Source organism: Athene cunicularia (genome assembly GCF_003259725.1).
Source record: "Athene cunicularia isolate RWA chromosome 1 unlocalized genomic scaffold, athCun1 chr1_part1, whole genome shotgun sequence".
Classification (NCBI taxonomy): Eukaryota; Metazoa; Chordata; class Aves; order Strigiformes; family Strigidae; genus Athene; species Athene cunicularia.
This window is the reverse complement of record NW_020799091.1, coordinates 7,779,186-7,802,904: the sequence shown is the minus strand read 5'-3', so window position 1 is coordinate 7,802,904 and position 23,719 is coordinate 7,779,186. Positions and strand designations below refer to the sequence as shown.

At 40.8% G+C, this 23,719-nt stretch overlaps 1 protein-coding gene across 1 annotated transcript in view; it reads left to right on the top strand.

Annotated features, from left to right (window-relative positions):
• Positions 1 to 18,592, top strand: part of CTSC (cathepsin C) — a 32,859-nt gene extending 14,267 nt beyond the window's left edge. Inside the window, exons 4-9 of the mRNA XM_026854855.1 lie at positions 1,113 to 1,258; positions 10,939 to 11,105; positions 11,513 to 11,668; positions 13,211 to 13,326; positions 16,611 to 16,742; positions 17,441 to 18,592. Coding sequence (XP_026710656.1) covers positions 1,113 to 1,258; positions 10,939 to 11,105; positions 11,513 to 11,668; positions 13,211 to 13,326; positions 16,611 to 16,742; positions 17,441 to 17,943 — 1,220 coding nt within the window. The 3' untranslated portion in view covers positions 17,944 to 18,592. The remainder of the gene's footprint in view (positions 1 to 1,112; positions 1,259 to 10,938; positions 11,106 to 11,512; positions 11,669 to 13,210; positions 13,327 to 16,610; positions 16,743 to 17,440) is intronic.
• The last annotated feature ends 5,127 nt before the right edge of the window (positions 18,593 to 23,719 follow it).

The following is a 23,719-nucleotide window of genomic DNA, read 5'->3' as shown; positions in this document are numbered from 1 at the left end:
CGTCCGCGTAGGGGGTGGGGGGCCGGGTGTCCCTGGGAGCCGGGGGGGAGAGGCCGTCAGGCCCTAAAACCGGGGCGGGTGACGGCGAGGAGGGACCCTGCCTCGGCCGTGGCGGCCCTGTGCACCTGCGGGCCGGCCCCTGCTGCCGGCTTCGTGTGGAGCAGCCTGCCAGGTTTAAGGCAGAGAAAGGTTAATCTGAGTTAAGCCGCTTGAAGTACTCCCGTTAGTCTGGCTCTGGGTGACCGCTGCGGGCAGCCCTGTTATTCTTACACTTAGGGGTTTTTGGGGGGTTTTTCTGTTTGTTTCGATTTAGGCTGAACTAGGCCTCGTCATGAGCACCACTGGCTCATGCTGGCTCACGTCTTCCTCCCTCGCAGCCCGCAGGTACCTTCCCTCCCAGCTCAGCTCAGCCTGCCCTCAAAGCGGCTGATCTCGGCAGCAAAGCGCGGCTTTGCGTCAGGGTGACACCTGGGCAGCTCCCGGACGGATGGGTTTGCTGCTCAGGGAGCCTGATGGCATCAGGAGAAATAGAAGTATTGCTTCCCTTGAGGGGGTAATAATAGCGGGGAGTTATTATTTGATTATTGTATGTCACTGTTATTTTTAAAATAGTTGATACTTTGCATTTTCAGAAATCACTTGCTTTTTGATCAGCCGAGACAAGTGGCAGGTTGGAGCAGTGGAGGCGAGGCCAGTGATGGAGGCAGCACTGGTGTGAAGGGGCTGGGCTGGCTGAAACCAGATCCCAGATGTTTTAGGGGAAGATTTGTCATTGCAGACAAAATGCTTGAGTGACAAAGCATCCTATGTAGGTGTATAGCAAGTTATATTTAAATAAGATGTTATTTCCCAGTAACAGCTGTTTGCTGCTGCTGCCGTTGGTAATTAAATGTGCAAATACTGTCTAGCAGTGGAAAGAATGAGCATGTATACTGACAGATAACTGAAGTCCCCAAAGTGTGTTTGCTTGATACCTTTTGGTAGAAGACTGTATTCAACAAGTGTGTTTTAGCTAATCTTTTGGAATAAAATAAATAAATACATTCTTGGTTCTAACTTATTTTTACTTTTGCCCCACAGTAATCATGCAATAATGTTTGCATTTCTTGCAGGGCCTGTGGAAAAAAAGGTGCTTGTTAGTCTTCAGAAATTAGATGTGGCTCAGGATAGTCTGGGCAACTATGGTTTCTTCACTTTGATTTACAATCAAGGCTTTGAAATTGTGATAAATGACTACAAGTGGTTTGCATTTTTTAAGGTGAGTTAACTTGGTGTGTTCTGTGTCACTGACTGTTGCTAGAACAGCCCATAGTTAGGCTTCTTTTTGGTTCCCAAGATCCACAGTGGGGTAGTTAGAACACTTGGCTATCTTTTTTTTTTTTTTTTTTTTTTTTAATATAACGAAAGAGTTATCAGTAGCTGAGTAAGGAGAAGAGGGAGGGAAAAGGTATTTTATATTCCACACTGGGCATTATCTGAAAAATCTTTTATAGATGCTGCTGGTTTCCCTTCTGGGGATGCTTAAAGGAATTGAAGGCCTTCATAAAGCTAACTCTCCCTGTAGCCTGGAATTTTCTTTCAGGTTTTTTCCCTGATACTAAGGACCCAAGTGAAATAGAAAGCATCATTGCTTTTATTGTTTATTAAAGATGTTCTCAAATGCATTAAAACCTTAGAAAGTCCAGCTGCTTTCCTTCCTGGATGATCAGGATCTTCTAGGATTTTATTTCAGAATATTACTTTAATATCTAAGGATTCTGCTGCCTATAATTCTTCATTTGGGATAATACTGTATGCTAGTTTGAAAACAAACTAGTGGGAGACACCAAGTCAGAATAATTTAGTAAGGAAAAAAATTATAAAGGCAGATAGCACTGGGTTAAACTAACAGAGTCAGGATACAACCTGGCACCCTGTTAATCAGGATGGTGGTAGCAGTCTGGTAGAATGGTGGCTGCACTCCCCCCGAAGCAGTGATTCTGTAGAAAAAAGATCTGCTCTTCCTCAGAAGAGTCCAGTGGTGGCTAAATAGCTCCTCTTCTCTAGAAATCAGTGGAAAAGAGAGGTCTCTGGTGTTCAGAATCTCAGGTTATATCCAGGATGGAATGCTGGTTTTCTCCCTCTGGGTGGAGCATCTCACAATGGGATAATGAGTCATGCTGCATGGCATTGATGGGCCATTAACAGAAAGATAGTCTGGAAGTGGGGGGGGGAATCAAGGAAACACTGCCCCACCTGATTTTGACAGCTCATGAGGATGGTAATAGAATACACTGCAACCCAGGACATACTGTTTTCTCTGTTCCCTGTTAATGACTTCAGATCAAGCTGAAAACAGTGCTGGTAGGCAGGGCTTGGACAGGTAAGACCCACTTACTGAGGAGCATTTTGCTGCTATGCTGGTGAGTGGCATGAATCTGGAGGGTGTCTTGAAGCAGTCTTTGCAGAATGACTTTACTACCTGGGAGATAGATGTTTTGTGTAGCAAGACCGCTCAGATGGTGAGTGTAGCCCTTGGCTGGAGCAATGAACAAGTTTCTTGGATGTTTCAGAAAGCCTGATCTTGTGTCTGGCTTCAGGTGAGCCAATAGTAAACACCCAAGCCTTGTCCAAGCATAAAAACTCTGAACCTGGGCTAGTAGTAAGGAGGGTGAAGAAGTTATTTTTTTCTTTAAATTGTCTTTCTGGGAGCCATTGTAGATAGTTTATTTTACAGCAGCTATTTTCAAGTCAGTGTTCTCAGATATTAACAAAAGCAGTGATCTACTCTTTCTGGAGAGCAGTAATCCTTACTGAATAGAAATGGTGTACAAACCCCTGATTTAACTGCAGCTTTCTCCATGCAGGTTGGAGCTCACTTAAACCTACACAGCCCTTTCCGTTAATAAGACTAATGGTGATGTTTGTTTACATACTTTTTGTTGTAGGTTAACCCTGGTAGGCAGCTAAGCACCATGCAACTACTGTCTCATTCACCCCCCAGTGGGATGTGGGAGATAATTGAAAGGGTAAAAGAGCAAGAACTCATGGGTTGAGATAAAGGTAGCTTAATATGTGAAACAAAAACTGTATATATAACATCAATAAGGAATTCATTCACTGCTTCCCACCAGCAGGCAGGTGTTTAGTGATTTCCAGGAAAGCAGGACTTCATCACATGTAACTGTTACTTAGGAAGGCAGACACTATAACTCTGAATGTCCCCCTTTTTTCCTTCTTTGCCTAGCTTCTATTGCTGAACGTGATGTTGTATGGGATGGAATGTCCCTTTAGTCAGTTGGGGTCAGGTGTCCCAGCTGTGTCCCCTCCCAAGTTCTTTTGCATCCTCAGCCTGCTTGCTGGTGGGGCAGTGTAAGAAGCAGATGGGGTATTGATGCTGTGTATGCACTGCTCAGCAATAACTAAAACATCCCTGTGTTATCAATACTATTGTCATCACAAATCCAAAACATGGCACTGTATGAGCTACTATAAATAACAATAAATCTCTGCCAAAACTACTGCACTCATAACTGTAAACTTTCGAAATAAGAATGCTTCTGCATAAGATCCTAAGTCTTATACCTGAGCAAAAGCAAAGTATGAGAGAAATACTGGATTGATATTCTCTCATCTGTATAAGGTAGTGACACTAAATAGCCAATATAGGTCATACAGCAAAAACTACAGACATTGAAGAGTACTCTAACTGGGCAGAATTACTCTGAAGCATCTCAGGCAGAGACACCTCTGAGCTTCCCTTAAGTGGCAGGGCCAGTCTCAAAAGTGGCAGGAATTGCTGCTTCCCTGAGGACAGTGAAGCACTGTATGTAGTAGTATTGTCCACGAACTCAGGCTTGAGATGTCCTCTCTGGCAGGTGGAATTCAGCAGTCATTACTGGACTTGGTGGGCTCAATCTGAGAAGGAATATAGTTGAACTAGTAGGCTGGGAATCCTTAGGGTGATATTTTGCACTGAAATGCAGACTTGCTTTACAAGCCAGTATAATGAGCAGCTGAAACAAGTGTTGATTATCAAACTAATTCTTCAATGTGAGGAATTTAATCACAGAAACAGTGAGTGGCCTGCTCTGGAATGTGAATGGAGCTGTTAGGCACCAATTTGAAGAGAGTTGAGAGTCACTGAAGGCTCTACTGCTGTACTATACCTTGTGAAATACATCCCCAGAAGATGTGACTGATAAGCGCTGATCTCCTGTATTCCTCTGTGCTTATGAAAACATAATTGCATTGCATTGCAAGAGTACTCTTAAACAATATCTCAAAACTGTGTTCCAGAATAATTTAGGCTGGAAGGAACTTCTGGAGGTCATCTGATCCAACCTCTTGCTCAAAACAAAATGAGCCAAATACACAGTAGCAGTGCACAATAGTTTGTGTTTCACAGTCATGAATATGTCTTAGCCCTTTGTAGGCAAATGGATTAATTGTTAGTTTTGCAGTTGCATTTAGTATTGAGAAATAGCAAGCTTGTTTGGCTCATTGTTCAGTAGTAGGGACTCCATTGGCAAGACATGCTTAAATTAAAGGCTTCTTTCCTTAAATATTATAGAGAGGATTAGAGCCCAATTCAGTTACCCTCTATAATTTTGCAGCTGTAAAGGAAACAACAGATTACTGAGATGCAAATATAATGGCTGAAAAGCATGAGGAAATAGCATAGCACTTGGTAAATGCATTTTTTGCTGCAGGAAACTATTTGACTTTGTTAGGTAACAACTTGCAGTACTGTCTTATCTGCAAAACTGTTATTTCACAACCGTCTGTAGGGACTTGGGGGGGAAAAAAGTGTTTCCTTATGAACTGCTTGACCTTGTGACTTATTTAGATGTGCATATCTGTTTGCTTTCAATGTGGTAGATACTGCATTACATATGAAATAGAAATGCAAAATATCTAGTCCTGGTATAAAGTGAAAATGTGATTTCTTCTATCAAATGGTGTTAATGCTCTTTTAGGACCTATTCTATCATCTACTGTAAAGCTTCTAAGGGACAAATAATATACTCTGCTCAGTGCATGTTTCAGAGGTTTTTGAAGAATAATTGTGTATTGTTTAAAATACTTCTAATGTTGGCACCTAAAAGAAATGTAAACATAGCAGACTTCACTTGCTTAGTGTTGGTCATAATGTAGAAGCCCTTGGAGTAAAATACAGTAGACTAGAATGCTAATGGGTGAGGGCCTGCCTTCCTGGAAATGCTGCAAGAGGAAAGCATAAAAGCAATTTCTTAGAATATTGCTTAGCCTTGATCGCTATTGAGAATGGAAAGTCATTAGATGAGGTCCCTTTGGAATGAATAGAAAGGAAGAATTACTTTGCTAGCAGTCTCTTGCTTTACAGCAAGACAGTACAGAAGTAATATGTTTAATACGGAGTAATTTACTATTGTCTTTACTACTTGGTAAAATTCCTTAGTTTCACTCTGGAATAACCTTCTAGTGTCAACACTGTTCTGGAGTTAGCACTTGACTGTGGAATAACTTTTTGGTACATGGAGCAGTTTGTGGTGCTGAAGCAGCCATAACGCAGAAAGCCTTGCACATCTACTTCCATGGCTTTGGGCTTGTCAGGAAAGTATTCATTGCTTAAAGACCACTCATAAATTTCAAGTTCTGTTTATGTTGCTCTAAAGATAAATTATGTAGCTAAAACACCATCACGGTGACAGGGCAAATAAAGCATCCTGATTTACCTACTATGATGTTTTAACACTTTCATCATATTCTGCCATTGAACAGAGGCTAGAGTTGCTAGGCAAAATGAACAGCAATATTTAAGCCAAGATATTAGTTCTTGTGTTTCAAGTGTAGAAATGCAGCTGGTGCTAGTTTAACTTCCCGTGTGTTTTTGCTTAATGTTAAAGAATTAAGCTATTAATTACTAACAAGAATGCTGTGGACTTGTCTAAATGGTGACTTTGTCAGAGCTCCTATACTGTGAAGATGTAGACATGGCCTGTTTGATGATGCATTTCACTGAGTTTTTAATAGCCTTTTGTTCCTGTGGCTTACTAAACAAGGCACCCAGTAAAATTTTTGTAGGGCCTCACTACCTTTACAAGTTATTTGTTCTTGTATCTGGGGACTGTGGGGGAATGACTTTCTACACCAAAGTAGTGGATTGGGTGAGTTTATCAATGTATTTTTTCCTCAGTTTGCTTTAATAGCTTAAGTAAAGAAGCTGTAACTGTTTATTTCTAACCATTGCTGTACATAGACTTGTCCCTTAAGGTTTGTCAGGTTAAATGCATCATCCTACTGCATTCTTGCATTCTGCTTCTCACAAGTTATAGTTACTTTGCCTGGTGCTTTTTGCAGCACAAAATAACTTGTTTGTTTTACGGGAATGTTCTTGTTTCTTATTTAATGTGTGCTGCTGAAACGTCCCTATACTGAACTTGGCTGTGCTGTTAGCATGCACACTCTCAGCAGAAGCTTGAGCATGTGTTCCTGCTGGGTGATAGAAGGATTCTGTAGGGCTATGCAAGATATAAGGCTTTAAAGATTTTATTTTTTTTTCCAAGGGATAGCAAAAGAAATAGGAACAAGGTAGCATAAAAAGCTGGAGTGAGGCTGAAAGGAAAGTTGATGTGAACTTGTTTCAATTATTTGGTATCTTTGTAGCATTTAATGTTAAGACTACAACTTTAAAGGGAGGCGGTCTGATAAGGTTCTTGCTGCTTGTCCCTTAAGCTAAGTACTGCTTTTGGTTTTTGCTAGACGACATCTCAAAATCAGATGTGTGGCATTTTTTCATATTAAAACATGAGTGCTACTTTAGTAAAAAGAAATAGATTACAGGATCTTCCACTACTGTTATTCATCTTTTCTGGACTGACCTGGTGATACCTTTGTCATGTCTCTTCTCCAGTGCCTCTAAATTTAGTTAAAACAAAGGACTTCCCTTCTGAAATAATCAGCCTAGACAAGTGACAGTAGTTAAGGTTTAAATTTTAGAATAAAAAAAATCTGAATGCATTTTATTCCATGTTGCTAAAATAGTGTGAGTTATTAATGCTATTTAATCATCCTACAAATCCATAGAAAGTTAATTTCTGACCTATCTTAGTTGGGCTTCCTTAACTGACTGTGTGCAACTGCTGCTTCCCTAAAGCATAAATCTGAAAGCATAAATCTCTGAATTGCAGAATGTTCCCTAGAGGAAAGAAAATGCATCTGTAGCTGATACTTGCTTGTATTTTATATCAAGTAGCAAGATGCAGTCTTTTGTTCTGATAATACCATTTTCTGTATTTTCATACAGTAGGGCATCTACAAATCTGCAATGCTGTTATAATTAAGAATGTAAAATTCATAGGCACACTTTAAAATTTGACAAACGAGTGGTAAGTCTTTCCACCAGGCTTAATGTATAAGATGGTTCTGCCTCCTGGAACTCAAGTTGGCTTATTGCCTGAAAATTGCTTAAATTGAGAACAATAGACAGAGGATGAGATGGCAGCTTGTGTATGTATCACTGATGAATCCCTGTTAAAATGCTGTGTCAAATAAGATCTCTGTCCTTTCTTGCTTTCCTCTTAGGGAGATGAAAAACTTAAAGAATGTGTTAAACAATTGTATTTTTTTTTACCAGGACTAGAATTGAACATGTAATTAGATTATGTCATGATGACAATACAGGAAAGACTTTACTAAAAGTAGTGTACCGAAAAGCTCATCTAGGTTCAGGTATCTAATAGCATGCCTTGAAATTTAGATACACAAAGTCTTTTAAGGTTAATGTTGGAGTTACTTGGCTAAATTCTGACAGGAGTTGTCAGTCTTGAGGAAAATACACATTTGAACTAGAATTAAAGCTTAATGTTTTCAAACCTCAGAATGTGAACTGTGGATAAAGTTGGGTGCCTTTCTGCAGGAGTGGTTCCAGATTGGTCATATCACTGGATGGAGATTACTTAATGTTGCAGACATAAGCACTGGCTGATGAAATTGTCATGTGTGTCATGGCTGCAATGGTCTTTTATTAACTTAAAAGTGAAAACCATCTTTAATTCTGTAGGGGAAGTGAATACAGCAGTTGTCTGGCAATTGCTGGTGGTCACAGCTGTGTAGCAGCTGTCTTCCATGAAGGATGCTCCTCTGATGGGTTCTGCAGATGTGCTGGATACTGTGCTGACAGCTTGGGTTGGGTCTGGCTTTGTCATTTGCATCTGCCTGAGTCAGTGCTTGTTCATGCAGTGGTGCCGTGCCCCTGTATGCCTGTTGATTGGGCAGGCAGACTCACAGTAGGTCCTCTAAAACTGGTACAGTCAGATTTGTTAGATCTAATCTGTTAGAGCCCATCTCTGATCGCAATAAGAAATGTTGCATGTGGTGTAGGATGGAATACTGATTTGACAGTGTACCTTCTGGTAGTAAGCAGTGGGTGTCATTGTCATGGTACTGATGACTTTGTTATCCCATTTTAGTTCCTCTAGCGTGTGGCCCATTGGGGAGTTAACTAGCCTGTAGAAATTAAGCATAAGTATTGGGCTTTTTAAAGCTTTCTCCACCACTGCTCTACATTAGTGGCTCTCAATTTTAGCTAAAGGGGGGGGGAAGCAAATTGAGACACTACAGGTATATTTTAATTTCCTAGCTGAAAATGGTTCTTGGAGTTCAAATTCCCTTATGTCATTGATGGGCTATGGTCTCAAAGTCTCCGTGTTCCCTTTTAAAAGACAGTTCAGTAGTAGTTTACAGTCTGACTACAAAAAGGTAGCTATGGAGGACTTGAACTGCTTAATTTTAGGCTTCTTCACAGACTGCCTGAAATTGATTTCTGTCTGCTGTGTATCTTGAAGCATTGCCACTGTCCCCTCACCTCCTTCCTAGTTTTGCTGATATGTTTGAACTGCAAGAACAGCATAAGAAACTTGTTAAATTCACTTTCCCCAGAAGATAAGTTGCACAATTGGTGTTACCTGTTATTGTGGTTATCTATGTACATCTTAAAAAAAAAAAAAAGAACAATAAATTTAATATCTGGAAAAAGGAGAGGGATTTCTAGAAGGAAAAAAAAGGCAAGTTGTTTTAACTTTCTAGTTAGCAGATAACTCATTGCCTTTTTTCCCATTAAGATGTCCCAAATCTGTTCTACTTGTTCTGATTCAATGTAATTCTCCATTCTAGGCAGAATCTGCATATGATTGTTGCAGGAATCTGGCCTGTTCTTAAATAATCTTCAAGAATTCAGATTGAAGGCATATACTTACCAAGAATGATTGTGCTTGGTCTTGGTCTTATTTTAATCTGTGGCAGCTTTTAGATGAAGACAGGTAGGTATTAATTTACACTGTCATGTAGAGCCAAATAAAGTTCTCACAGTAACTTACTGATGTAAAGTCAGTAACTTCTTGCTTTTGGAAGTGTCTGGATTTCTAGCAGTGCTGTTGTGAAGATGGTATTTCTCAAGAGTCATCTCTGGACCTTGCCCTTGGTATTTGGCCAAGTGTTGTTATTTCTCATATTGCACAATCCTGCACAGTAAGATAGGATGAATAGAACAAGGTAACAGCTCAGCCTTCTAGTGTCCCCATCCTGCTCTGGCCAGCAAACATGCTTGCCTTGCTAGACAAGCAATGGTGTAGATGTGATGCCTCTGCCACCTCTGAACTGGGGGCAAAGCCAATTCCCATTGTTCTAAAACAGTTAGAGGATTAACCTTTTAATTATATCCCTCTGATAAGACTTAATTATTATGTTCTCCTTCGGATTTCCCACAGAGCACTAACATAGTCACAAACCTCTCAGTCTCTTTGAGGCATTTCAATCACTGAAAGCCACCACCTTCTTCAGTGAAGAGTGAACAAGCATTTTGTTGAATCATAGCTACAAAATCTCTGTACCACTGTACATGTACAACTTGAATGGGATGGGATTTAATAAAGTATTCTTGGACTAGAACACATGGACTCTGTGATTTAGAAGAGTGAAGTTGGAGGTTTTGTTGCATGGGGTTTTCAGGCTCCTCTGTAGATTAATACAAAGTAAACTTTAACCTTAAGAGATTAATAAAGATCTCCATAAAATAAAGATCTTTCTCCCACCCCCTGCCACTGGGACATTCTACTGTTAAAGAATTGCTAATCCAGGAAACTTGTGCAGCTGGGGAGAGTGTGCTAACTGTTGTATGAAGACACATTTTACTGAATAGATTAACTTATTACTCCTTTTCAGTGGCAAAATGAAGACTTGTGTGGCTGAATAAGGAAGTATTAGGACTTGGGACTTGAGGCTTTAGTAACACTCCCCTCACCGCCAACTTCAAATGAGTTGCTCTCAATGGTTCATCATTTCTTATTGTCTCATTTTGATAGTTGAGGTGAAATTGTTTCTTGATGCTCTTCCACCACAGCACAGACTTAAAGCAGTTGCAGGAAGTCTCATCTTAATTAATGACTTTGAAAACAGAAATGCTGTAGTACAGTTTTCCCTGAGATGTTACTAGGTGAGAAACTTGCCACCCTCCCTGTGTTTACTTTTCACGCTGCTGTGTTAGTTTCTCAGACTTTTTCAGCATTTCAGGGTTTGTTTGTTTGTTTGACTAGTCACATACTTGGTGCAAGAAGCCACAGGGCCTTGAAGAGGACAAGTATTAAAGGATCTTCTACATTTTGCCTAGAAAGTAACTGTTGAACCAAAGCAATGAGCATCTGTTAGTTGATACTGATACTAGTGCATGCTTCGTTGCTAAAAGTGCAAGTCATAACCTGCTTATCAAAGTGCTAGAGGAAGACAAAGAGCTTCCCTTTCATCTGCTTAACCTTTTCCTCATGCTTCTTTGTCTTGAAATCAAACATGATACTGATTGATCTGGAATATATATTGGGACTTCCTCTGAAACACAGTCAAGAAGCAGCTGGGTGGGTAGGGACTACTGTTGTGCTACCATATGCATCTACTCAACACAAGCATAACCTCTTAACTTTACAGTACAAAAAGGAAGGCCAGAATGTAACCAGCTACTGTAATGAGACTCTACCAGGATGGGTACATGATGTACTTGGCCACAACTGGGCTTGTTTCAGCGGACGAAAGATTTCTTCTTCTCCCTCAGATGTTCACATAAATGAGCTACCTCTCCAGAAGCCCAGGGGAAGGTAAACAACAGATAAGTAACCTTTTACTGGAATAAAATGTTTGGTAACTACTTCAGGTTTCAGCTAAAACCATATGGACCAATTCTGTGACTGAGGGTAAAGTTAAAGCCAGTGATCATGTTGGGAATAAATGTGAATGCACAAAGATGAGGGACGATGTGCCGGTTGCATCACACAGATGCTCCTTCACCCTGTGGTGAAGGCCAGTTACAAAACTGGCATGTCTAAAGGTGATGATTGTACCATTGTAGTTAGTCCTTCTCAAATTTCAGAAACCTTGCCTTAATTCAATAATTGCATGTTTTTTAACCTACCAGGAGACTCTTAGAGAGTTTTCCATATTCAGTTTAGAGAACACGTTTTTAATTTTCAATCCCTGTCCTTTGGTTGCTTATTTCTTTTTTCAGACTTTCAAGCAGACGTTATGTGCACAACTTTGACTTTGTAAATGCTATCAATACCCACCAGAAGTCCTGGAGAGCAGCAAGATACAAGGAGTATGAGAACTTTGCCTTGGAAGAACTAACTAGAAGAGCCGGGGGTGTCTATTCCAGAGCTCCAAGGTACTAAGGCCTTTTGTTTTGCCATAAACTACACTGCTGCAAAGAATCTGCTTATATTTGTCCTGGCTCTTCGCGGCTGTGTTTTGGCTTGTAGTTCAGATGTTTAATCAAGTTTCAAGGCTCTTCAGCTCATTTTCATGGACTGCCAATATATTTGAATGATTATTCCGAGCATCTGTTGTCTCAAGCACTTGAGACAAATAGGACCATTTACCCTTTAATCTTGTCCAGTAACTTGCTGCTGAATTTATGTTCAGGGAAGAAGTGGGGAGAGTCTCTGTCACTCTCCTGTCTACCCATGAGCTGCTTGCCATAGTCATGAGCTTCTGCTTGACCATCTTCCTGGTTCTGCTAGTTCATAATTGCACTTCACAAGCAGTGACCCATCATTCTGCTATTAAACATGAATAATATTTTCTGAGGGCATTCCCTGGTTACTTTGATAATTTGACATGCCTGCAACCAGAGTTCACTCTAACAAGAGTAGAGTGAAGAGCATGAAGTAGCTCTGAGAGTGCCTTCAGGCATCGCCATCAAATGTCAAAGAATGGTAATGGGGATGGACACATGGTCCTCTTAATTTGAGGACTAGAGTTCTTCTGATCTAAAGTTTCCCTTCCTTACAGCTGTTTTACCTCATTTGTATCTTTTTCTACTCTGATACTACTGTGAGTAAGAATGCTACTTACTTTTCCAAGCCATGGCAATTGTATGTTTTTAGAAGGTTCTACAACGCAATAAAAATTGATTTCTGTGGGAGTATCATGCAGATTATCATGGTTCCATCCTATAGATGGGAATCTTCTTGTAGATGGCTTTAAATATAGTAACCTGTTTGGAAGCTCTCTTGTACCCACCATGCAGTGACATGACAGTATTTTGCTGGCCCTCTTATGCTTTTAGAACAGATTTCAGGGTCTGGTGTTTGTGAATGGGACTTGATTTATGCAACAAGCATCAGGTTACGTGTAAGATGTATTGGTGAGACAAGATCTTCCTGCATTCATGAGCATCACTTGGCTGCAAGTGGTAAATGAGGGCAAGTAACATCCAATACTTCTTCAATAGTCATGGTAAAAACTTGTCCTAGGAAAGTCTGCAGGGCAAGTGGGACTGCAGTTGTTGGAAGTGTTGGTGTCAGCCACGTCTGTCTGCAGTTAAACAGTCTGTAGGTGCTGTCAGTGCTTGCTACCTTCTGCAGACCTTGTGATAAAAAAGGTGTGAAATTGCAGTTGTAGAGTTACATTACTACAGTCACTGAGAGTTACTTCAGCACTTCAGATTGGTTCAAAAGTGTTTGACCTCACCAGTTTGTGGATACTTCATAATATAGTTCCCTCAGGGAGGGATTTGAGTAGGTTTTGCATCCTGCTGAAACTAATCTCTTGAGACTGACACCCACTCAGCTTAGATGGAGACTGTTTCAATTGCTTAGTGTGAAGTGCGTGGAACTAGTAGAAGCCAGAAGATGACAACTGAGTGTTATGTGATTGTTTCCTTGCCTAGAGTGTGAAATGTTACTCAAAAGCATTTTCTCTTTAGACCAAAGCCTGCACCTTTAACACCCGAGTTACTCAAAAAAGTTTCAAGCTTGCCGGAATCCTGGGACTGGAGAAATGTGAGTGGTGTCAATTATGTCAGCCCAGTTCGGAATCAAGGTAAAAAAAAGAAAAAAAAAAAAATTAAAACTGAATTAAATGCTCTAGAGCTCCTTTGCTGTGCTTTGTAATTTGCTGCCAACAAGAAGATTTTTATCTAGTCTTGCAGCTGACAAAGCTGATCGCACCTTTACTATGAATGACCTGTGGAAACTGGGTGGAGTCCTGGCTGACAACAACTGTGCTAAAATAGGTGGTGGTATTGGCTTACCCAAACAACAGTGTATCTTGCTGGAGTGAAAGCCAGTGACCACAGTGCCCTTCATAAAGACAGCTGTCAAATTTTGTCCAAGCAGTCTCAGTCATGGTTTTCTGCATGCTGACAGAACTGATGTACATCTAATTCTTTCCCTAATTCCTGTAGCAAATTATCATGCAGCTTTAGTGAATAAACCCATGAAAATTTTTTTATACTGCCTTCAACTCTTATCACCCTGATAACTTTAGGAGTTACTTAAATGTGAAAAGTGTGGACACTGATAAATACAGAATACTTGTGAAAGCTTTTTTTTTTTTAGTTTGCCCCTGTGATAAGGCAGTATTTAGCTCAAAGTATAGACCTAAAGGGATACCATTCTGGTATATGTTTATTCTATAGGGAGTGCTTTTATAGCATCATGCCTGAATTAGATGGTTATATACTGGAGGCCAGGTGACGATTCAGTTAACGTGTCCTTTCCCTGCTGTACCATTTCCAGTAAGCTATCTGGTTGCATCTTTAAGGGGAAAGGAACATAACATTAGCATGGTGGGAAGGGGATGGCTTAGATTACTGGTCCCTCATTTATGGCTTAGTTCTTCTGCCAAATTCTGCCACCTGGACTCCTGGTAGCAGAAGCATAGGAAGGCTTGTGGGAGTTCTAGTTCCTAAGCTGACACATGGCATCACTGAAAAGTGGCAACAGGAAAAGATAGTCCTGTGAGTCCTGTACATTCTGCTAGTGTGAACTGTAACTATACCAAGGGCTCTTTTACCTTCCAAACAGTTGAACACTTGGTCCCAAACTTACCCTTTCCACATCATGTTGCTTCAGCGTTCCTGTAAATGAGAACTAGTCTGTTGCTTCCAATAATAAAGCCTCCTACACTTTTCCTGTAATCGAAGAATCCATGCTGAGTATGTTAAATGTCTGTGAAATATGCATTCTGTTCCATTAAATTAGAATTCTAGCTTTTAGGCTTTAAAAAAGTCTTGGTTATGGTAGCTTGTATGATTTTTCTGAGGCATTGGATATCAATGTTTCATTAAAATGATGGTATTAGAGTCTTAGTTGTATATCATTAAGATTATTAGATGAATAATTAGAAAATGCTGTGGGGGAAAAGGCTGCAAGCAGTAAGATGCAAGTTGTCTGGCCCATGCAGAGAGAATTGCATGAATTACAAGAGCTGACTTTCAAGATCTCAGATGCTTGTGGAGTCACTGCTCTTTTACCTAAGGATGAAAAAATACACCATCTGAAGTGGACAAGAATCAAAAGGGAAGCATGCATTCTCTGTGGGATACCTCGAGACATGGCAGGCTTCATGTAACTGCCGTTGTCTTGGACTGTAATATCTACTGCCAGAATGTTAGCATCCCTGTTAGCTTTTCTTACAGTCAAGGAAGTAAAGATTGAGTTCTTGGGTTGTTGATAGAGAAGTAACAGCATCTTTGAGCCAAGAGATGTCATCTTTGAAGACATCCCTGTTGTTGCTTGTTATCAACTTTATGGGAGGAGAAGAAGAGGGGAACCTACAGTTTTTGTTAGCTTTAGAGTGCGGTTCCAATTTCTTGCTGACTTCTTTTTGCAAGCTTTTGCTGCAGTTTGAAGTAGGTGAAAAGCCTAGTCAACTGATTCTTCACTAGGTGTGTTATGTCTCCTCCTCACTGCTTGTAATGTAACAGCCCTTTGTGATAGAGTGGGTAGAATGTGATGTGGCTGAACCTTTAATTGTCTCTGGAAGAGAATTTGTGGGAGGTCTCAGAAAAGCCACTACTGTTGCAGCTGTGTTGGCTCCCTGCTGATATAGTGTGATTGTCATGCTATGGGCCTCAAATACCACAGTGGTAGCAGGGAAGAAATTTAGCAACCACCCCAACAGACTCCAGGCTGAAATGGTTGCGTTAATTGTATTTTTCACATTTTTGCACACAAAATGCAATAAAGTGTTTTGCAGCATGGTCCATCTCCGATGCTGTGACTGTACAATGAGTGGGAGGCACCTTTCACTGCTTCAGTTTGCCCTGCTGGGCAAAGAGCATTTATGTTCAGGCTGATTTTGCCCCTTCTCCTCAGAGATACGTCTAAGTGAGTGAAGGTGCAATTTCACAAAGTCTTGCTTTTGTAATAGCTCTGCTTTTATACACCTACACAGTTCAGGAGAAAGTATTTTGTTTTGTTCCTCAAGCCTCCCTCCTTTTCATAGCTCTGCAATATTTGACTTCCCTGCTGTCAGGAAACAAAAGGAAATCAGGCACCTTGGTGACAATCAGTAGATAAAATAGGACCTCATCCAAGTAATTGTCCTTCCCTGTAATGCTTGTCATTCCACTTCCAAAGGTTTTTAATGTGTTACAAGAAGCTCCTAGGGAGTGAAGAGGCCTAAAACTAGAAGCAATACTGAATTTTGATGCAGAAGGAAGGAGACTTAACTCTTTGTCAGGAAACAGAAGGGAAATTAAGGTGCCTCTGAAAAGCCAGTGTAAAAATTACATGCCATTGGGAAGCAAGGGGAGCTGGGATGAATCCAGTAGGTCAGACCTGCTATTTATACTACTAGACTCTTAAAAGTCAGTTATTTTAGGGGTAGCTCTAGACTTGGAATATTTTTTCAGTTGGGAAATGCAGCATTAAATCCATTGATAGGTTGAAATAAATGTAGAACATTCACTTAAAATAGTTCATTGCCTCCTTTAGTATAGGTGTTCCATAAAGGCTTATAGTCTGAGGCAGTAGGTCATGAGCCTTTTCAGCCCTGCTAATGTGGTCCCTGTAGGTTTGTTCTGAAGGAACATCATAGCTCTTAAATAATACTCCTGGAAAACACTGAAGAGCAACATAATGTCTCTTATTCTTGAATTGAATAAGCTCAGTATTCCTTCAGAAATTAAAACTGTGGGGTTTTTAATTGGATGCTTAAAAGCTAAATGTATATTTAAAGTTTTTGCTCTATTAATGTTCAGCTTGGGTAGGTTTTGACTCTTCTCAGCAGACTCTTTGTAATAGTTGTACCTGAATGCAGGTGTCTTGCCTTGTTTATGTTACTGACTGCTCTTCATGGTTTGTTCCTCTCCTCTCCAGGCTCATGTGGCAGCTGTTACGCATTTTCTTCCATGGGCATGCTGGAAGCAAGAATACGTATCCTCACAAACAACACTCAGAAACCAATCTTTAGTCCCCAGCAGGTTGTGTCTTGCAGCCAGTATTCTCAGGGTAAGTACACTGGTGTGTACAAAGATAACTTTCAGTAATGATAATGCCGCAGAAGGAAACTGTGTATTAAAACTTCCATGCCTTCCCCATCACCCATGATTCGTTTTTTTTCATAAATTATCTGGCAGGCTTCATGTTTTGAAAGAGTGCAGAAAATATTCTAGAGGTGTCAACCCACTTACTATAGGGCCTAATGCTCAGGATGTTACTGGATTTTAGGTAGATCTACCTGGGAGATGGGAAATGTCTAAGTAATAGGACTAAAAATATGGCTGAATTGCAATGAATGCCTAGAAAGAGTGGAACATATCCTCCCAAAAGCATATTCAGAGAGAGGAGGAGCATATGGGGAGGGGGAAATGAGCAAAAGCAATGAGTGAAGCTTTCCAAAAGACGTACCTGTGTTAGGACAGGTCTTTTTACTGCATGTAATGGCTCTTTGTGATGGGGAGCATCAGGAGCAATTGGATGAGATCATAGTCTGTGCATTAGTGTTCCCAATATAGCTCCCACTGATGTGAACTTAGCCTTACATGTTTGAGAGCTAGCTCTAGGTAACTGGAATATTAGGTTTATGTGGAGTCACTGATGCTTTGTTCAATCCTGTATCTAAAAGTATTCCAAAAGATTTTGAGTAGGAGAATCTTCCACCTCAATTAACTCTCCAAGGGAATAAGCAGATTTTTTTTTTTCTTTAGGTTGTGATGGTGGCTTCCCATATCTCATTGCTGGAAAGTATGTCCAAGACTTTGGTGTGGTGGAAGAGGACTGCTTCCCTTACACAGCCCAAGATTCTCCATGCACTTTCAAGCGCAGCTGTTACCACTACTACACTTCTGAGTACCATTATGTTGGTGGTTTCTATGGAGGCTGTAATGAAGCCCTGATGAAACTCGAGCTCGTTCAGCACGGGCCCATGGCTGTTGCCTTTGAGGTTTATAATGATTTCATGCTTTATAAAGAGGGGATCTACCATCACACTGGGCTGCAGGATGACTTCAATCCTTTCGAACTAACCAATCATGCTGTCCTGCTGGTGGGCTATGGTACAGACCCAGACAGCGGTGAGAAGTTTTGGATTGTGAAGAACAGCTGGGGCACCTCGTGGGGAGAAGATGGTTACTTCAGAATCCGCCGTGGCACTGATGAATGTGCAATTGAAAGCATTGCAGTGGCTGCAACTCCTATTCCAAAATTATAAATGCAGAGGTCTTTATCCAGTGCCTTGTCCCCATCCATAAGAACATACTGATTGTTAGAAACTATGGTTAAAATCTGTCCCCTGGCTTGAACAGGGGAGCTTTAATGAAATTCATCAGAACAGAGCAAACAGTTTCTCTAAGTGAGAGGAGGAATACTGTTAGCTTTGCTCTGTGCACTGAAGCCTTCCTCTTGAGCCTGACAGTAGGTCACCTAGAATGCAGCCATGTTTTGGTAGTAGTGGTGATAGTTATTCATCACTGGATATGCATCTTCAGTCACCAGTTGCATTTTTCTTCTGTGGACATTCTTGAACTTCAGATCTCAGGGGGAGCATTTGCTATGATAATCTGTAACTACTGGAAGGACACGGTAGTGCCTTACTTCTCAGAAATCAGGAAGTCACTGCAATTTAGAACACAAGTGTGTATTGGGGAGGGAATGGGCAATTACACTGATTAAAACAAAATTTTAAAGCTTTTAAGTGTTCTGCAAAAACTGCATGTCAAACCCTTTATGACAGTAAAAATCAGTTCTACATTTCAAGCTGTTACTAAATGTTCCAGTTCTAGATTTTATTGCTGTGCTTTGCAATTGATCATCTCGGAGTTCAATAAAAGTTACCCCACTCCAGTAGGAGTTTGTATTGTGGAAGTAGTTGGTTCTTTCTTTCAGTGACCTGTCTTAAGTTTTGAACTTCCCGTTCAGAACCTTTTACTTTAGCAGGATCTAAACTGGTGGGGAAAGAGGGTGAGAGGGGACAGTAACTAGGAATGATCCAGCTGAGGTCAAGATTCTCACAGCAGCCTCAGGTGAGGTTGTCCAGGAGTCTAGTAGTCCTTGCTGTGGCTATGGGACAGTTCATTGGGTAAATTGGCTAATTCCCCAGCTATAATTCTGTTAATCTGTTGCCCTGTTCCTTTCAAAGAATACAACATAGAAAAATAGACTTAAGCGGGGGGACTGCAACACTTGGAATTAACCATTTCTTTCCGGATTAAACTCAGTGGCAACACAGGACCTGGTTAATGCAGCACTGGTCTTTGCTGTTCTTCACATGAGTAAATAGGAGTGGCTTAGAGGTGAGTCCAATTTCATGGGTAGAAGATGACTTTGGTAATCGTCTGATAAAATAATGTGTGAAAGTAGTTAGTATTTTGATGTAAAAAACCCATAATCTTACAAGGGCTTTTTTTAAGGTGTAGGGAAATTTATAAAATACAGAAAAACGGAACTGTTACCTGTAATCAAAATATCCCATTTAACTTAGAAGGGAAAATTCCCTTTTATTTTGGTAACAGAATTTCACAAGAACTACTTGATTCTTGAGGGGCAGGGGAAGGACAGCCCCATGGTTTTGGCTTTTTTTTTTTTTTTTTTTGAACCTCCTGCCAAAATATACCAAGCCATGCTTGGAAATTTAGAACTTGTGTTTTGCCAGAGTTTGAACAGTAACTGGAATAGCTGACATTGTGCATTGGATTGTTTTAGCTGAGGGAATTGGTTGTGGGGAGAGCAGGGCGCTTGTTCTTTCCCCACTTGGATTATTTAGTGTTTCTGCAAAACTGGGAGTCCCATGAGGACTTAACACCTTGGTAGCAGCTGCAGTACATTATGAAAATGTACAGTTCTCCCACAGATCTCTGCCTAAAATATACAACCAAGCACATGCCTTGTCTCTTGCACTTATCCCTCTCTTCCCCTTTCTTGTCCCATAACAGTGTTTTCCCTGGGGAAAATATTACTAGGGTGTAAGAGGCAGTACTGCTTTTGCCCAACAGTGTGTCTGGGTGGTTTGTGTCTGCTGTGTTACTGGGCATCATCAGTGTGATAGTTCATGTGCTGATAAGCAGCTCTCAGTAGGTCACCCATTACCCTTTTTCCAGGCATTGATTTGAATTACAGTAGTAAAACTAAAGCTGAAAATTGCTTGAAACAATCAAAGATGGAGGGAAATGTTGCTTGTGCTTTCATTTTGGAAGACAAGACTATGTTGGCTGCATGCAATGCCAGCAGCAAGCTTCCTGCTGTGCTGATATTACAGCTACACAGCTTGACCTAACTTGGATGATGGCTTCTCTCTACGTAAGCAGCCACTTTGACACCAGTATCAGAGGTGCAGAAGATGGTCTTTGTGTAGGTGATCTGCAGGCCTGTCCTGCCACCTGTGAGTGCCTGTGGTTTCACTACGCCGATACAATGCATTTTGAATATCCCACACTTTGAGAAGTGTCAGCTCTTAATAAGCAGGTATTTTCCTGAAGTTATGGCTTTGTGTGGATGTGCTAGGTTCTTGGATTTCTTTAACATCTGTAGTGCTTGAGAATAAGGATGTGAAAAATAGGTATTTCTTACTATTTTTGCTCTCCTTCAGCCCGTAAGAAATTGACTCATTATCGTCAGACTGCTGTGACACTCATGACACTGAATGTGAAAATACTTGCTATTCACTGTGCCTTGTATCAAGTTAGCTACATCCATTTTGAATAAGATTGTGCATTATTTTCTTAGAAATTCCTGTGTCTATCTATCTGTCACTTCTTGTGTGTGACAGCAGCACTGGTGCTAACATGAGGATGGGCGAGTTCTCAGGGTGTGCTGTCACCGTTGCTGCCCCCAGCGACTGTCATCAGATGTACTTGTTTGCCTCTGGCTGATGGTGGTATGTGAGTGTCCCTGCTTTCTTTATTTGCAGAGTTGTACAGAGAAATGTCAGTCAGCCTGACAGAGCTCATATGTGCCCCACATGACATGTTTGGATTCCCAACTTTTATTGGGGATTGTTGGCCAAGCCACAGGCTGAAGACCAGCCAGAGCATTTGCATCCTGCAGGCCAAAAGGGATGCAGCTGCAAGAGTTGGTAAACTTAGAAGTGAGGAGGTACCACTCTGCTTTGTGATGGTGCAGACTGTGACACGGCTTCACCCCTTGGTATCCCTCCAGCTCCTCAGAAGTTGAGGAGAGGGGCTAAGCTTGACTGTAGGGAGCACAGAGGACTGGAAATAACTGCCCACAAAATAGACAAAATGGAGAGACATGGGTGCAACTTCAATTCACCTTTTTTTAATAGTCTATAGTTTGTTTATATAGCTTCTATCAGTAAATGATGTGTTGTCTGGAGTAGTTTAAAATGGGATACGAGCTGTTGCTCAGGAGAATAATTACAGGTTTGGCAAATAAGCCTTGCAGTGAACAAGTAGGGGCCCAATATATTTAACTTACTAAGGAAGGTTAATAGATAACGTCATGGCTAATAAATGCTTACAGGGGAAACAGAGCTGATCATCAGCCCAGCAAACAGAGGTACTAAAAGTCTGGTGTTTTGAAAATCAATATATACAGAGAACAAATAACCTATAGCTGTTTAACAACAAATGTAATAAATCATTCAAATCTGTCAAGGGCTGTGGTAGAGTTGCCATCACTGGAGTTGGGCAATTTTCTAGCTGGCCCTGGCACAAGAATTGCTCAGGGAATCCTGCGATGGGTTTATGAAGGAGATGTGGCCACATAATCCTGACTCCTCCTTGCTCTGTGATCAGAGAAATTGAAACACAAGATGACTTCTAACTTCCAAAGTTGTCAGTCTAATTTTGCATCGTAAACTGCATGTAAAGCAACAGCAGAAAATTTTTCCTAGATTTGTTCAAGCTGCTGAAAATAGGACTGAGTAATTTTAGAGTTGTATTGGTCCAGGTGTCTTGGGAAGATAGGGAAAACCACCAGGTTCACCAATGGAGCTTGGAGGGAAAAAAAAAGAAAATGGATTAAGGAAGCATATTTTTCAGTGGTTTCAGTCTATAAAAGAGCATTCTTTACCATTATTTTTAGTTTTCACTTTCTCATTCTTCCCTTCTTCTCCCATAGCAGGTGTTTTTTTCCCCACCAAATCATTGATTTCTTTGGAATCACTTCTGATATGTGTTAAAATTCCCTTTAAAACATCAAAGCTATCAGTGATTTCACTTTCCCCTCAATGGACAGGACAGATGATCAGAGGGATAGAGCTGTCTGATGCAGCTGGGACTGTTTCACTTTGGGTTGAAATAACATAGGAAATGGCGTGGACTCCAGAATATGCCGAAGAGCACATCGTAACACCTGGAGCCTCTCAGGGATGTGGTGCAGCAGCAGGCAAGGAGAGAGGTTCTGGAGGGGAGTCTGTGCCCAGGTCTGCCTGTGACTTTGTGGGAGCTCCAGGGCGTTGCAGATATGGGGCAGGGACAGCCGTGGGGGCTTCAGGTGGCCTGAACCGCTGTGCAGAGGTGCCTGTCTGCTGAGTGTCTCACAGCACGGCCTTGCTAATGCCCTCAGTTGCACTACTTCAGCTGAGAGCAAAATAGCACAAATTGTAAAATCAAATGTAATATTTAGGTCAGAAAACCAGTGCATGCCAACACTATTGTACCCAGACTGATTCATGGCTAACTGGTTTCCTCCATCACAGTGCGTTATACATGTAGACATATCTAACTAACTGCTTTTAAAAAAATTTATTTCAGTTTGAACCTTGAATTTGAAATTTTGAGGGAGAACCCAAGTGTATTTAAAAAAAACCCTAATTCCTTTACATATCCTGAATGATATGGGCAGCATGTCATAACTAAAGAAAAAGTGGAAGCTTTGACTACAGTATGAAATAATAAACCATACTTGACTACCCCTTCTGAACGGTGAGTTTTAAGTGAAAAGGCTTGCACCCTGTCTGGCTGAGAGTCGGGGTGTCTCGTGTGATGAGAAGAAAGTGTCGGGGAGTGCAGCTCAAGCAAGCTGAGGATTCTCTGCTGGTTGCTATGGCTTCTGGATGTGCTGTAGGTTGAAGCAGTTTGTGAGCATGTGTGTGTGGTGTGTATGTTTAGGTTTTGTTTTTTTTTTTTAAAAAAAGGCAGCATTTAATGGCAGCTGGGAAGTTATTAATGACCCATGACATTAGGAGGTGGTCAGGTGCAGTACTTTAACAGAGCATCAGTTTTTATCAGTTCCCTCTGAATGACAGGTGGGGCAGGAGAAGTTGAAGCTGTTCTGTACAGGCTATAGAGAAACAGTCATGTGCATATGCAGAATTTTTCTGTATCTGTAAGAGGAAAGACACTGACATGCACTTCTGCCAATTATTCCTAATCGCTTCATTTGGATCAGCTGACTTGATCTGGCAGATGCTATTTAGCATGAGATGCACAAGCTAAATTGGTATCTCTCATGGTAGCATCTCGCTAGGCTGATAATTTATCTCTTTCTTCACCAAGCACATTTTGTTATTTGCACTTTAAGATATATATTCCTGTTTATACTTGAAATGATCCCTGGAACCTCTGACCTACCTCATTAAATAGAGAATATTTCTAAGGGCTGTGTAGAAGGACTGATATCACTTTAGCAATATGACAGGTGATAAATTTTAAGTACTGTCATAAGCTCCAAAGATATTAAAAGTGATGTCTGCCCTCAGAGGATTTCAGAATCTGGAAAACATTGTGCATTCTTAAATGTACAGCAATTCCAACCCTGATGCTCTGTATGTTAGATGGGAAAAAATTTCCAAAGCTATTAACTGTACAGAATCCTTACGATTATATTTAACAAAGGAAACATAACATATAGAGCATGTGGATTTTTTAAAACCTCATGTAATTACATTTTCTGTTATTCTCTTTACTTAATCAACACTTGTGACAGTAATATAATATAAAATTATCGTCTCTTCTATTTTTCTGTTTAGCGTGTAGCCAGAATAAATAGGATTTTTGGTATGGAGTGTACATGGGATTCCCTAAGGT